Here is a 14,839-nt window from a genome sequence, read left to right on the forward strand (position 1 = left end):
AGCATCTTAGCTGTGGAGGGCAGTGTCACTGGCCCTCATATGTGGGATCCGAACCGGGGCCCTCTGGCGTCCCAAGTCAGCTCTTAACCATCGCGCCACTCGGCCGGCCTGGGCACATTTTTTTTGTTATGTCTCAGCTTTGATATTTCGGTGTTTTTATATCCTGAGCTAATAGAACGCTTCTCATTTTCAGGTCCAAACATTTGGCTGGAGTATGGCCAATACTCAGTCGGCGGGATCGGTCAGAAAGGTGGCCTGGAGAAAGTCCGCTCTGTGTTTGAAAGGGCTCTCTCATCTGTCGGTTTACATATGACCAAGGGCCTGCCCATCTGGGAGGCTTATCGGGAGTTTGAAAGTGCGATTGTGGAAGCTGCCCGGGTGAGTACCCCTTCTTGTGACCAGTGCTCGCCTTGGAATAGTCGGGGCTCTTTGTCAGTGTTCCTGGAAAAGCGTAGTTAACAAAATGATCTTCACCAATTCCTTAGCTTGTGGGCAGTAAAATAGGTGAAATTAATAGTCTGTGGAACAGCAAGAATGATTTCTTGGACTATAAAGCAGATGACCCTACAATTTGTTCCTTATATTTAAAAATACTGTTGTAGTTCCTGGTTTCAGGATAATATAAAGAGTAACCCTGTCACCTCCCACCCCCAAATCGTGTCCAGAAGTAACTGCAAGAGATTTGACCCCGTTATAATTGCATTTTTTTAGACTGCAGTTTACGGACTTTTATAGCCTGCTCCTTTGTGTCACCTCTCCCCTAAGTGTGTGTGTGCACGCAAAGTTCTTATTGGTACATAGTGAAGCCCTCTAATAGTTAGTCTAATTATTATTAAAGTGGCCTAGTCCCTTCTTGGATTAGGTCCCTGTTCAATTTACCCTGACGAAGGCATTGGGCTGACTCCTGTGGCCGACATTTGTGGCTCCCTCTAGTATCAGACATAACCCTGCATGGACTCTGCTCCCACACTCCCCTCAACATTCCTGTACTTGCTGGCCACCGTACTTTTAGTCATGGGAGTCAGTTCCTTCTCTCACTACCTCTGGAGAGCCTGCAGACACATCCCAGATGCCAGCTACCCCAGGAGTCTTTCCTGATTTCTTCTGTAACAACAAGACTCAGCCCTAAAAACCAGCCGAACGCAAGTCACACTTTGATACTTTGCTTTTATGAGACTTAACCTTCTGCTTCATTATAGTCCTTTGGATTTGTTTCTTATATTTCTTCTTGCTTTCTCCCCATCATAAATACCTAGTAGCAGATATATCATTTATTTTTGTACTTCTTGAAGCATTCGGCACAATACCTCATGTATAAGAGGTCATACAATTTTTTTCAGTTTGGACAAAAAATGTGTTGAAATAATTTTTGAAGTAGAAAGAACCAAAGTTTGTCATTTACTACGAATTTGCTTCTTTAGCCCATAGCTGGCTTCCTTTCCCCTTTTGACCGGGAACAAACCTTTGATTCACAGCTGGAGAAAGTGCACAGCCTCTTCCGGCGACAGCTGGCGATCCCACTCTATGGTAAGAGACACTGACACGTCGACAGCCAGCTCTTCGTGGTTTTTAAAACGCTGTGGGGCATGTCATGTCAGTAGGCCTCTGCCAGCACCCTGTGAGGCAGATGGAGCCGGCGTTCTCATTCCCACTGCACAGTGTCAGTGTGAGGAGGCCCTGGGTAGGAGTGTGTCTTGACTTGTTAATGCTCAGTTGGGTTATGAGGGTCACGCGGGACCGGAAGCCAGCCTATATTATATGCTGGAGAGGCAGCGATAGGGTCTCCGAAAGGAATTGGGAAACCGACCCCCTGTATTTTCGGGGAAACTAGATTGAATCAGAGTTCCATTCTGAGCATTTTCTCTTCAGGAGTAACCTCTTCCCGTGACAGAGTGGGGATTTTACATGGGCCTGTGTCATTCTTCTGTGGGCCTGTGTCATTCTTCCGTGGGGGTGATTTGGCTCAGGAGCACCATCGATCCCAAGTATTCATATTTGAATGTCTTGGGGGTTTGGTAAGGATTCTCCTTTTCAGGTGAATGTATTTTGGCAAGCCAAGCCTGTGAGGTTCTGGAGTTTCTTATGAGCAGTGCCAAGATGGTTTTCCCCAGCCTCGCAAGAGTTTGGCATCTTTGTGTTCCTTAGGCATGATTGTTTTTTACTTGGTCCCAGGCGTTATTTCTTTTTGCTTCATGGTTTATTTGGATTTGATTTAACAAACTATAAAGTGGCTCTTCAGTCAGATCCTTGGGTGACATGCAGAAAAGGCTAGAACGGAGCTGGCTTGTAGATTTCATCTCGTGTACCAGCGTAGCATAGCATAGTGAACTTGAGCCAGACTGCCTGGGTTCAAAACCTTGCTCTCCTGTTAACTGTAGACAGTTGATGTAACCCTCTGCTTGTGCTTCCTCAATGGCAAAACGGGGATCACGGCAGAGCCTACCTCACAGAGTTGTGAGGACCCAGTGGGTTAATAGATGTGAAGTGTTAGAACCTAGGAAGCACTAAGTGACTTGTTAAAGCATTGCAATTAGTTTCATTAACTCTGATGGATTAATTAGTTGACAGGGCTGCCTGGGAGAGTACTTTGAGGTAGAGTCTAAGGCCAAGTCTGAGCGCAGCAGAAGAGCACAGGATTCCCTCAGAGTTACTATGGCCCCAGATGTGGGAGGGGTTAGTAATTCCTAATTTGTCTGGATTGGTAAAACCCAATGGCAAGACCCACGGGGCTGAATCCATCTTTCAATAGATATGGAGGCAACATTTGCAGAGTATGAAGAATGGTCTGAAGACCCGATACCAGAGTCGGTAATTCAGAACTATAACAAAGCACTACAGCAGTTGGAGAAATATAAACCCTATGAAGAAGCACTGGTAAGTGTTGGCTTCTTTTACAGTCAACTTCTCTCTACAAACTTCTCCCTAATCGATAGTTGCAAGTAAAACAGTATCTTTAAAACTTGTTTTATTGTGAAATATATAGAGTATATAAATGTATACCTACACTTTACGTACTAATAATACAGTGAACATCCATGTACCCACCACCCAGGTTAAGAAATAGAACATTGCCAGTACCTTAGAAGTCTCCTATGTGTCCCTCTCCGATTGCCTTCTCCTCCCTCTCCCGAGAGGTAATCACTTTCCTGACTTTTGTGATAATCATTCCCTTGCTTTTCTTTATAGTTTTACAACCTGTGAATGTATCCTTAATTAATATATTGTTCAATTTTGCCTGGTTTTGGACTTGTATGTACTGGAATCATGCTGTATATTTTCTTTGATTCAACATGGTTTTGGGTTTTACTGGTATCGATAAGTACAGTTACAGTCCATTTGTTTTGCAAAGAAGTTGTCTGTATATAAACAATTCATCCACGCTCTTAGATAGTTGGGTTGTTTCCAGTGCGTTGCTTGGAGCAGCAGCATTGCTCCAACCGTTCGTTGTATGTATCGGAAAAGAGTTTCTCTCTGTGAACACCTAGGAATGGAACTGTTTTCCTGGTTATCAGTTTACTCTCTTACCAGCAGTACCTGAGATTTCTCATTGCTTTTGCTGACCTTGGATATCAACTTGCTTAAAATTAGCCAATCTGATTTGTCTCAAATGGGTGTTTTAATTTGCATTTCCCTGATGAGTAACGAAGTTGAGCATCTTTCCCGATCTGTTGGCCATTCAGATTCCTTGTTTTGGTGAAGTGCCTGTTCAAGCCTTGGACTCGTTTTCCTTTTGGTTTTCCTTTTTTTTCCTAATTGATTTGTGGGGCTCCTGGATATTAATCCTTTTTTTTTTCTTTTGTTGTATGTATTGCAAATTTTTCCCCCCAAGTTTGTGGTTTGTCTTCTCACTTTTTAAAATGGTATCTTTGGATGACCAGTTCTTAATGTTCATCGAATTGGATTTATCATTCTTTCCCTTAGGGTTTGTGCTTTTGTTACACTAAGAACTCTCTCCGTACTCTGAAATCATTAATATACTTAGCTCTGTTTTCCGTAGTTCTGTAGCTTGTGTTTAGGTCTTCATCTGGAATTGATTTGCGTGTATGGTGTGAGGCAGGGCCCAGTTTCATTTTTCCATACGAAGCACCAGTTGTTCCAGCACTGATGGTGATAATACTGTCCTCCTCTCACTGACTGATGGCAGTCCCACATCTGTCATAGATTAGCTGTTCTTTTATGTGTGAGACTTTTCCTGGCCTCTCTGTGCCGCTCCGCTGGTTTATATTACATTGTCGTAATCATGATAATTTTGATGTTAGGTAGATGAGTCCCAAACCACCTGTTCCTCTTCAAGAGGCTCTTGGCTTTCTTTAGCTCTTAATGCTTTCATTGAACTTAGAATCAGCTTTTCAAGTTCTATCAAAGAAACTATTGAATTTTTTGTTGGAATTGCATCGAATCTGTAGATCAATTTGGGGAAGAATGAACACCTTTTAAATATCAAATCTTCCAATCTATGAACATGGTATAGGCCTCTGCTATTCAAAATAGGCCTTGTCATTCTATAAAGTTTTATAAATTTATAAATTCACCTGGTAATCTTGAACATAGTTTTTAGATGTATTTCCATATGGTTTTTGATGCTATTGAAAATGGTATCTTAAAAAAAAGAAAATGGTATCTTTTTCAAGATTTTCTAGTTGTTCCTGGTATATAAAATGTAAGTTGTGTTTATATTAATTTTTATCAAACTTGCTAAACTCTTACTAATAATAATTTATGGATTCTTTTGGATTTTCCGTATTGACAATAACATACACATTTTTTAAAACAATATTATTTGTAAGTGGCATTTTGTTCTCTTTCTTGGGCTTAGAATACTTTTAACTTCATTCACCGTGCCTCAAACTTATGCCCTTGTTATCTTGTATTTCTGGTCTCTCTGTTTGGCCCACAGGGCATCATTGTTAATTTTAAATCATACAGTCCTAATTTGTTTACATTCACTACATGCATGTCCNATTTTATTGGGGAATTGGGGGAGGGGAACAGACAAGTTGCTGTCCTTTTGTTCTTCAGTCTAGTTGTGGAGGACATTGCTTCACTGGCCCATGTTGGTGTTATAATCGTTGCGCTCTTCCCGGGTGAGGCAGCCGCTCACCGCTCACCGCTACTCATGGCAGCTCTCACCGGCTGCCGGCCGCTCACAGTAGCTTATGGCAGCCCACTGCAGCCTATGCTGTTGCTAGTGACTCACGGCAGCCCAGCTCCAGGTCAAGCTGTTGATCACCATCTTAGCTGTAGAAGGCTCAGCGTAACTGGCCCATGTGGGATCTGAACCGGGGCCCTGCTGCTCAGAGCTCGCGCTCCCAAGCCAACTCAACCAACGAGCCACTTGACCGGCCCAAGTTTTAAGATTTTTATGAGAATTAATAGATCATGCTCTTATCTGTTACTGATTCTTCTGGATCTTTTTGTGTGTGAATTGATACCTACAAACACCATTCACATCTGTGAATTATAAAGGGTAGTAATCACATGAATACCACTTACCCCACCACTGGTCTAAGAGTTAGAACTTCATCGGTACCGTTTCATGTACCTGTGGACTTCTCCCCTATTTCTTTGTTCTGTCTTGACCCTCCTCCCTTGTCCTTTCTAAAACCCAGGTAACTGCTTTCTTGAATTTTATGTGCTTCCTTCTGTTTGAAAATGTGTATAGTTTTATCACCAAAGTATGCACCCCTAAGCAATGTATTGTCCACTTTTGTTTGTTTTTGAGCTTTTTAAGAAGTGTATCAGGCTATATACATAATCTTCTGGGACTGCTTTCTACCCAGCAGCCGGTTTCTAAGATTCATCTGGGTTACTTGTGGCTGCAGTTCATTCATTTTGACTACTGTTTATTTAGTGCACCATTGTGTGAGTTATCCCACAGTTTATCAGTTCTTCTGGCATTTGGGTTGCTACAGTTTTTTTCCCCCCATTACAAACAAAATACAGGTGCATTGTTACTGTTGAACTGTGCTACTATTGAACATACCAGGAGTGCCAAAAAATGTATACAAGTGGACACTTTGGTTAATGTTGCTCAAGCAGTAGACCATCATAATCAGAAATGTCTGGATGCTGATGTAACCACTTTGATCACCTCTTGTCATTGCAGAAGTCAAACATGACTTGTATTCATCTTACGTTATCGGTATATATTGAGTATTACAATTTTAACACAGTTTTTCTTTCTTAAAATGTGTATCCATTTTTTTGGCACCTGTGTATATAACAGTTTCTCTAAGTCAATGTTTTTCAAACAGGTCATGATCATGGGTCATGAATTTATTTTAGTGGATACAACCAGTGCCACCGCTGTCATTTGTTTTTTGCCTACTTAAGTTTATTTCTGAGCACTCTATTGTTCAGTTGGTCAGTTTGTCTATTCTGTGTCAAATTCATGGTCTAACTCTTTATTGCTGAGACTTGCTACCTGGTAAGACAAATCCTCCTTTGTGTATTTTAATGCAGTAGCTAGTATCTAGATTATTAAGAATACATTGTTAGATGGCAGAGGTTAATTGGATGAAGTATAGGTAATCTGCCGTCTCTGGAGAGGGAAATATTTATTGATGATATGTGGCAGATGGCAGAGTAGACACTAGTCTAGTCTCCATGTAGACTTAAGGTAACCCCATACCCTGACTTGTATGAAAGTTTTTTTTACCCTGACTTGCATGAAAGTTTTTTTAAGAAATTAAACTTTTGGGGCTGGCTGAGTGGCTCAGTTGGTTAAGCAAGCGCTCAAGAGTTTGAGCTCTGAGCAACAGCAGTTCGATGTCTGGCCTGAGCTGAGCTGTCAACAGGTGGCAGGATGGCTCAGCTAATTAATTAATAAATAAATATAAATAAATAATTAAACTTTTCATTTTGAGGTATTGTAGATTTCTCTGCAGTTCCTGTGTACCCTTTACTCAGTTTCCCCCAATAGCAACCTTTTGTAAAACTATAGCATTGGGTTGTCGGAAAAGTTATGACATATTTTCCTATGTTTTTCATTGCAAAAATGCGTCATGACTTTTCCGACAACCAAATATAATATCATGACCCAGAGTGACATGGATACGGTCAACACACAGATGGGTTCCCTCACAAGGATCCCCTCGTGCTGCCCTTTTATGGCCACAGTTCCTGACCTCTGACAGCCAGTAATCTGTTCTCCATTTCTGGATTTTGTCATTTCAAGAATGTTATCTAAAGGGGTTGGTACCGTTTGTAACCTTTTGGGATTAGCTTTTTTCCCTCAGCATAATTTCCCTCGTGAACCATCTGCATTGTGTGTATATTAGTTCATTCCTTTTTAATGGCTGAGTAGTGTTTCATGGTGTGAGTGTGCGTGATTAGTTTAATCATTCACCCATTGAAGGACATCTGGATTCTTTTCATTTCAGGCTGTTAGGAATAAAGCTGTTATGAACATTCACCTGGGGTGTTTGTGTGAACATAGGTTTTTTGTTTTGTTTTTTTTAAGATTTATTTTTATTTTTATTGGGGAATCGGGGAAGGGGAACAGACAAGTTGCTGTCGTTTTGTTCTTCAGTCTAGTTGTGGAGGACGTTGCTTCACTGNGAGGCTCTAAAACTTCATTTTCTATATTCAGAGCATGTGTGCCCCCTTGCTGGTCTGCTGCTCCCTTTTTCACATGTAAATGATTTCTGTGTAGTTCTAGTTCCCACAGCCTCATGAGTGATATCCTCAGCCAGCTCACTTCTGTTTTGACCATCATCAGAATGTGGCTGAAAACAAGGCGATTAAGAGGATTTTGTCTAAAAAAAGACTTTTGATTGTATTACTTTGGATCAGTACACATTCCGCATAGCTCCATCTGTCTTCTCCATGGACCTAAACTCCGGTAGGAGCGATGTTTGGAACAACAAGCCTGAAGTAGCACAAGGCACTGAATTACTCCTGTGTGGTAGCGTTTACTGCGCTCAATAGGCCCTGAAAGTGACTTCTGTTTTGGAAGGGCGGCTAGCAGTGGTCATTGGCAGGGGTGTTTCTTTTTAATTCAGCTCCTGATTGATGGGAGATTTAAATGCCCTGCAGTCTAGGGATGGATTCAGAAAAGAGTTTATGGAGCTACTGCCATGAAGAGGCACTTTGGACTCATTCTGCCCATCAAACTGTAGTCCCGTGTGTGCAGAGGCTCTGAGCGCGGGATTGGTGATTCTTGTCTCGGTGTAGCCCGTCTCACCAAAGTTTAATGTGAAGATGTGTTGTGCTTCTTGACGGTACCAAGTAGCTCATTTCAACTTCATTGCAATTCTCCTGTGTCCCAGTTGGAAGCAGAGGCACCCCGGCTGGCCGAATATCAAGCGTACATCGATTTTGAGATGAAGATGGGTGATCCCGCTCGCATTCAGTTGATCTTTGAGCGCGCTCTGGTCGAGAACTGCCTTGTCCCAGACTTATGGATCCGCTACAGTCAGTACCTAGTAAGATAACTGTTCTGATATCATTGTGTGTGCATATATATATTTTTACCAATTTGGGATCTATTTAAAGAAAATCAGTAAGAGTGCTTGGAGTTCGTTGCATGCTGCTCCTCTGTGTGTGTTTTCTTTTCCTTCGTCCCCCTTTTCTGTTTGTTAACTCACTTCGGAAGTTTTCCTAGTGTTTTAAGTTATTTTAAACTGATCACTAACTGTAAAAACAATTGCATAGTCTTACTATTGAGGACTTTATAACAGATTACTATTTTCTTTTAACCTTTTATTATGGAAAAATGTAATCACATAAACGTAGACAGGTTAGTACAGTGAAACTTAATGTACCCATCACCCTGTTTCCACACTCACCTAACAACACTACTCTAGTTTCAGCTGTATCCTTACCCATTTTCCCCATTCCATGTTATTTTGAAGCAAACCCAGAAATCACAGTTCCTTGGTAAATATTTCAATATGTTTAAAAGATTTGAATCAGGTTCCAAGCAAGGTCCGTACATTGGGATTGGCTGATGTCCCTTAAGGCTATGTTAATCTATAGGTTCTCCTCTGCATCTCTCTTCTCCCCCACGCCCCTTTGCATTTCTTTGTTGAAGAAACAAGTCACGAGACATTTCTAAGGACATTTCTTTTGTCGGTTGGTTGTGCTTGGAAATGTCTCGTCGATGGTGAAGTCTTAACCATAAAATTTTCTCTCCTAACTCTGGAATTCTTTATCGTAGGATCGGCAGCTGAAAGTAAAGGATTTGGTCTTATCTGTACATAATCGTGCTGTTAGAAACTGCCCCTGGACGGTTGCCCTGTGGAGTCGGTACCTCTTAGCTATGGAAAGACATGGAGTCGATCATCAAGTGATTTCTGGTGCGAATGTTTTTGTGGGAAAACTTACAAGCTTTTTGTCCCAAGTTAGCAACGTAGAGTTCTGACAAAGTCTTTACATCAGCATTCCCCAGAGTGTTAATTTGGGATATTGGGTATTAGTGACAAGAAGGGCTCTAAGTGGGAGAGAAACCGGTTGTGTTTTTGGCTTCTTAGAGCTTTTTAACCTGCTAGTATTTATTGTGATTTTTCAAGACTCGTGGTCTTGTCTCCAAACTTACTTGGCCTGGAACTCTTTGGATTGCAGGGTGTCTTGTGGAATGCACCCTTTCTAGAACACAGTTTGTGCCATGCTGTGGTAGCTTTTCTCTTGGACATTTCTTTCTAGCTCATTTCACTTTGTTGCATCTTATTATTATTACTTAAAATCACATAGAGTTTTATGGTCAGTAGAAGTTTTTTGTAATAATCTTGATAACTTTATATTAGTTTCTTTTTGAATTGCCAACAAACTGCCTTTTTCTTCAATTCCAGTGACTTTCGAGAAAGCTTTGAGTGCTGGCTTCATTCAGGCCACCGACTATGTGGAGATTTGGCAGGCGTACCTTGATTACCTGAGGAGAAGGGTTGATTTCAAACAAGGTATTTAAGTTCATGCGCTTCAAATCAGAACTGAACTTTTTCTTAACATATCTTTAGGTGAGATGTTCTAGTTGCCCATATACATTGTGTTTGGGCAAATGACGTAGATCATTCGATGGTAACTGTTTTCCCCTGGAAATTGTAGCTATGTAATTCTAATAAATCATGCCGTGGATTATAAAGGAAGAGAATAATCGTCCTGATGTTTTTTATGCAGGTTCCTGCCAGCTTCTTCAGTCCCGTTTCGTATTTCTCTCTTCCCTCCCTTTTATATATCCTAAATAGTTCTCTAAATAAGACTGCTGTGTTTCTTTTAACTCGTTGAACGTATGCAGGATCCCCTGCCTTTCTCCTCTCCCCCCTCAAAAAAAAAAAAAAAATAGCAACCAGAACTCGTTCCTGCTCCTGCAGGTGGCCTTCAGCCGTTCCACTGGCTGGGGGCGTCCCCCTCCGCTGTGTTCCCTGTGCTCGCTTCTGTCATTGTACTTCCCATAATATGCTCTGCTCCAGCGTCTCTCTCTCTCTCTCCCACTATGTGGTGAGGGCAGGGACTGGCACTTCTATTTCTGTGTCCCCAGCGTGATGCCAGGTACATAATAGGCTCCTGGGAGTTTCAGTGCAGGATTAAAAAAAAAGCATGGTCTGTGGTTTCATAAAGCCAAACCTCTTTTGCACTTTCTACCAGACTCCAGTAAAGAGCTGGAAGAGTTGAGGTCCGCGTTCACTCGCGCTTTGGAGTATCTGAAACAGGAGGTGGAAGAACGTAAGTGTGGCCCCAACCTGCTGCTTTGTTCAGTTGAATTTCCTGTTCTCGGCTGATGTGCCTTTTCAGGCAGAGGCTCTTTGTCTCTAAATTACTTTCTATTCTTAAAGGTTTCAATGAGAGCGGGGATCCAAGCTGCACGATCATGCAGAACTGGGCTAGAATTGAGGTAAATGGCTTTGACACACCCGCCGGCTTCATCTACCGTTGTCTAGTAGTGAGGCTACAATTGAGGCAGAGTCCCAGCTGATGGTCCGGGCTCTGTAAGCACATTCACCTAGCTCGATGCCCATTTGTTTCTATCTTAGTGGAAATATTAGCTCCCGGGTAGAAGGTGTGTAAGCAAATGTCTGAATGCCAGGCATGCCCTCACTTACTTCTCCTTCCCTCAGTGCCTCATTCATGAGAGCACGTCACGTGGGTACTGTTTGCCAGGCGCTTTCTGAGGTGCTGGGGAGATGAGATAGGCTCCTATGCTGGGACAGCTTTAACCTAGTGCGGAAGACAGACCGTCTGACTCATTAGAAGATATAATGAGTTGCATGTTATTACTGGCCCGAGGACCTCAAGGTGAGGAAGACACGGCAGCTGCCGTGGATCAGCTCGGAGAATTGTAAAATTCGAATGTTTTATTCTCCGAGGGGGGAGGCAGGTTAAAGAAACCAGGTGGTTTCTGGATGGAATGTTTGTGTTGTAATCATTTTAAAGGTGAGGCAACTGAGGCTCAAGAGAGATTAAGTAACTTGCCCAAGTCACTTAATAAGTGGTGGAGCTGGCATTGGCTCCTAGATCAGACCCTTTCTCTATACGGCCTCTCACATTAAAGTTAACTTGGATAGAAATAAACAAGTGACCAGCCAGCACCGCCTTACTGCCCCTGGGCTCCCACTCTTTGTTCTCAGCCAAGAGGCGGAGGCAGGCAGCTGGAGGCTTGTCACTGCAGACAGGCTGGAGTGCTTGGGCTGGGCCTGTTACCATGCAGGGCAGCCTGGGGACCGTCCCGGCAGTTCCATAGTCAGGGGGTGGCTTTTGAGGCATGTCTGTTTGAAGTAGGTTTTGTAATGGGTGTTGACGTCATAATGTTCAGGTCCTTTCCTAACTGAGCCTTCTCATGCATCTTAGGCTCGGCTGTGTAATAATATGCAGAAAGCTCGGGAACTCTGGGATAGCATCATGACTAAAGGCAACGCCAAGTATGCCAACATGTGGCTTGAATATTACAACCTGGAAAGGTAAGGACCTGGGGTGGGGAAGGGCAGGCGGGGTTTGTCAGGAGCGTCTCTTCAGTCCTGACTGACGCCCGCTGGCTCTGCCTTGTTCTTCATAGTGGGCCACCGCCTTCCTCCATCCTGCCTCTTAGTGGGCCGGGCTGGAGAACCAAACATAATATTTGATGCCTGGGCTCTTAGAGCTATGCATGTCTTGTAATATTTTTGGAGGGAAAGGGCGGTTGTTTTGATATTTGGACATGAACATTTTATTTGACTTTTGGGAGGTATTTATTTTTTATTATATTTGCATTGTATATAAAAGTGTAAAATACTAAAGAGCACAGAGGAAGAAAACCCAAATTAACTGCAATCATGGACCCAGACGTAACCAGCATTAGTTAATGGTTTGAGTATATTCTTTAAGACTGTTCTCTGCTTAAATTGAAAAAAAATGAAAGTGTAATTATAGTGTATGTGTTACAAACCTCTAAAATTATTTTAAGTAAAATATGCCTGATAGCATGAGAAGATATAAAGCATATGACTAGCTTTTTTATTCAATATGTCTTGAACATAGAAAGTGCAAGTTTCTTATAATTCCAGCCCCAGAGATAACCACTATTAAAGCTTGTTGACTATTCCCTCTAGATTAGTGGTTCTCAAACTTTTGGGTCTCAGGACCCCTTTTACTCTTAGAATTTGAGGACCCCAAAAGGTGTTTTATATGTAAATTATCTGTTAATATTTACCATATTAGAAAGTGAAAATGGTGTTTCATGAAAAACCTTAGCTAGATTGCACCCCAAACAATGACATATTATTTCCTTTGTGACAACCTTTTACTTCAGTATGCAGACGGGCTTTCTGTGGATAGTTCTGGAGGTTAGAGTCTTCTCAGAAGCTAGAGTTGTGGCACTCACTGTCCGTGAGGAGACTGCCCCGCCTTTGTGTGCCTTCTGCTTTGTGTCCTGGCGGCAACACCTGTTTGTTTTCTGCCCTAGGGCACACGGGGACACCCAGCACTGCAGGAAGGCCCTGCACCGGGCCGTCCAGTGCACAAGCGACTACCCGGAGCACGTCTGTGAAGTGCTGCTCACCATGGAGCGGACGGAAGGTGGGGCCTGGGCTCTCTGCTTCTGGCTTGGAGCCTGTGAGGACAGACGGTGTTATGGCTACAACCCCTCACGTGGTGCACTCTGATTGGGCTGTTCCGTGGTGCTCACCAGTGAGAGCGAGTCCTCTCAGATGCTCCACATACAAGGAGCACCCTCCATCATACAGCTCTAGCTCGGGGCTCTCATAATTCTCTGTGGTGGGGGCAGTCCTGTGTATTGCAGGGCCTGTAGCAGCATCTCTGGCCTCTGTCTACCCACCAGGTGCCAGTAGCAACCCTTCCTGCTCCCAGTCATGACAACCAAAAATGTCTCCAGACATCGCTGAGTGTTCCCTGTGGGTCAAGATCGCTCCAGTTGAGAACCTCTGCTCAAGCACGTCACACACACCAGAGGAGCACAGGGGCAGATGGCTACATGGGTTTTTGGTTATGTGTGCATCACTTGCTGCATTTCAGAGCCCCAGTACTAAGTCTCCAGTAGGAAAATGTGAATTTATCCATAGACATTGGTCTGGAATTTGGGTGTGAAGCCCTCAGACCTTGAAATAAAACACCCAAACAACAACAAATTACAGAATACCCCACATTTATCATTTGAGGTACTCTTAATATAAATGTCTTGTACCTTTTGCTTTAGAATGTTTTCATAATCTTTGCCAGGGAGAGCCCATATTAGATCACATTCTAGTTTTCAAAGTCTCTTTTCTTAAAAGAGAAGAAGCGTTTTAAACACACCCAGAAGGACCATTTGAATTCTAAAACTTCAAGCCTATACATAATAAAATCATCTTAAAATGGGGAGCTGGCTCTCCATCTAATTTTTATTGTCTGATGGGAGAGATCTCTTTTGGGTTGTGGGGAAATTAAGAAAATCTTACTATATTCTTCAAAAACCTAAAAAGTGAAAGTTTGCTTTTTCTTTCTATCAAGGTACTTTAGAAGATTGGGATATAGCTGTTCAGAAAACAGAAACTCGATTAGCTCGTGTTAATGAGCAGAGAATGAAGGTAATTATGCCGTTTGTTTGAAGTCTTAGGAACCTCTGATAACTCTTCTGTGTTTCTTATAATATTTCTTCTTAAAACCTTCGAGGTCTTCCTAAAAAGTGTCTTTTACTTAGTATTTATTACAAAATATTTGAATCAATATCTAAACCTATCTTGCATTATTTTTTAGATCTGCTTAAAACTTTAGCCCCAACAATAAATACTTTTTTATGTAGTGAGGGGAATTTTGGCCCTAAAATTTGCTAGAATAGATGAAAAAGAGTAAAAGGAGCCTCACTTATTCTAGTGATTGGATTGTAAACACCCCCAGATTACCTAGGGCCCCAGTGTGATAGATTATTTCTTGCTCTGGGTGAGTAATTATTGGGGATATAGTAAAACACACTGTAGACTTGAGGGCCAGCATCCTGGGAAGCCTGAACAGCACTGGCAGGGGAGGGTTATGAGCACGCCCTCTTTCTCGTTCTTCATGATCGCATCCTTTCACCTGGGTAATGAGTTTCCACGCCGTGTCCCCTTTCGTCTCCTCATCACAAGTCAGTAGAGTTCATGTCATTGCTGTGTCCAGTATTGCATCATATTCCCACTTTTCCAGGCAGCGGAGAAGGAAGCTGCTCTCACCCAGCAAGAAGAAGAAAAGGCTGAGTACCGGAAGAGGGCCCGGGCCGAGAAGAAAGCGCAGAAAAAGAAGAAAAAGACCAGAGGCGCAGACAAGCGCAAAGCCGATGAGGACGATGAGAAGGAGTGGGGCGATGATGAAGAAGGTAAGGCTTTTCAGCAGTTTTATTTTGGGACATCTCACCCTTCCAGAGATGTTGCAGAAACTGTACAGAGACCTTTTCTCC

General features: G+C 42.6%; 1 protein-coding gene across 2 annotated transcripts in view; it reads left to right on the forward strand.

Annotated features, from left to right (window-relative positions):
* The window catches only part of SART3 (spliceosome associated factor 3, U4/U6 recycling protein), a 38,160-nt gene that overhangs the window by 17,848 nt on the left and 5,473 nt on the right, over positions 1-14,839 (forward strand). The window contains exons 4-15 of one of the 2 annotated variants that reach the window (XM_019649156.1): positions 194-378; positions 1,422-1,527; positions 2,750-2,874; positions 8,271-8,426; positions 9,161-9,299; positions 9,792-9,899; positions 10,585-10,662; positions 10,773-10,831; positions 11,785-11,894; positions 12,875-12,987; positions 13,918-13,994; positions 14,590-14,758. In XM_019649156.1, coding sequence (XP_019504701.1) covers positions 194-378; positions 1,422-1,527; positions 2,750-2,874; positions 8,271-8,426; positions 9,161-9,299; positions 9,792-9,899; positions 10,585-10,662; positions 10,773-10,831; positions 11,785-11,894; positions 12,875-12,987; positions 13,918-13,994; positions 14,590-14,758 — 1,425 coding nt within the window. The remainder of the gene's footprint in view (positions 1-193; positions 379-1,421; positions 1,528-2,749; positions 2,875-8,270; positions 8,427-9,160; positions 9,300-9,791; positions 9,900-10,584; positions 10,663-10,772; positions 10,832-11,784; positions 11,895-12,874; positions 12,988-13,917; positions 13,995-14,589; positions 14,759-14,839) is intronic. The other variant, XM_019649157.1, reaches the window with a different exon arrangement.

The sequence above is a fragment of the Hipposideros armiger genome, unplaced genomic scaffold (genome assembly GCF_001890085.2).
Source record: "Hipposideros armiger isolate ML-2016 unplaced genomic scaffold, ASM189008v1 scaffold_129, whole genome shotgun sequence".
Taxonomy (NCBI): domain Eukaryota; kingdom Metazoa; phylum Chordata; class Mammalia; order Chiroptera; family Hipposideridae; genus Hipposideros; species Hipposideros armiger.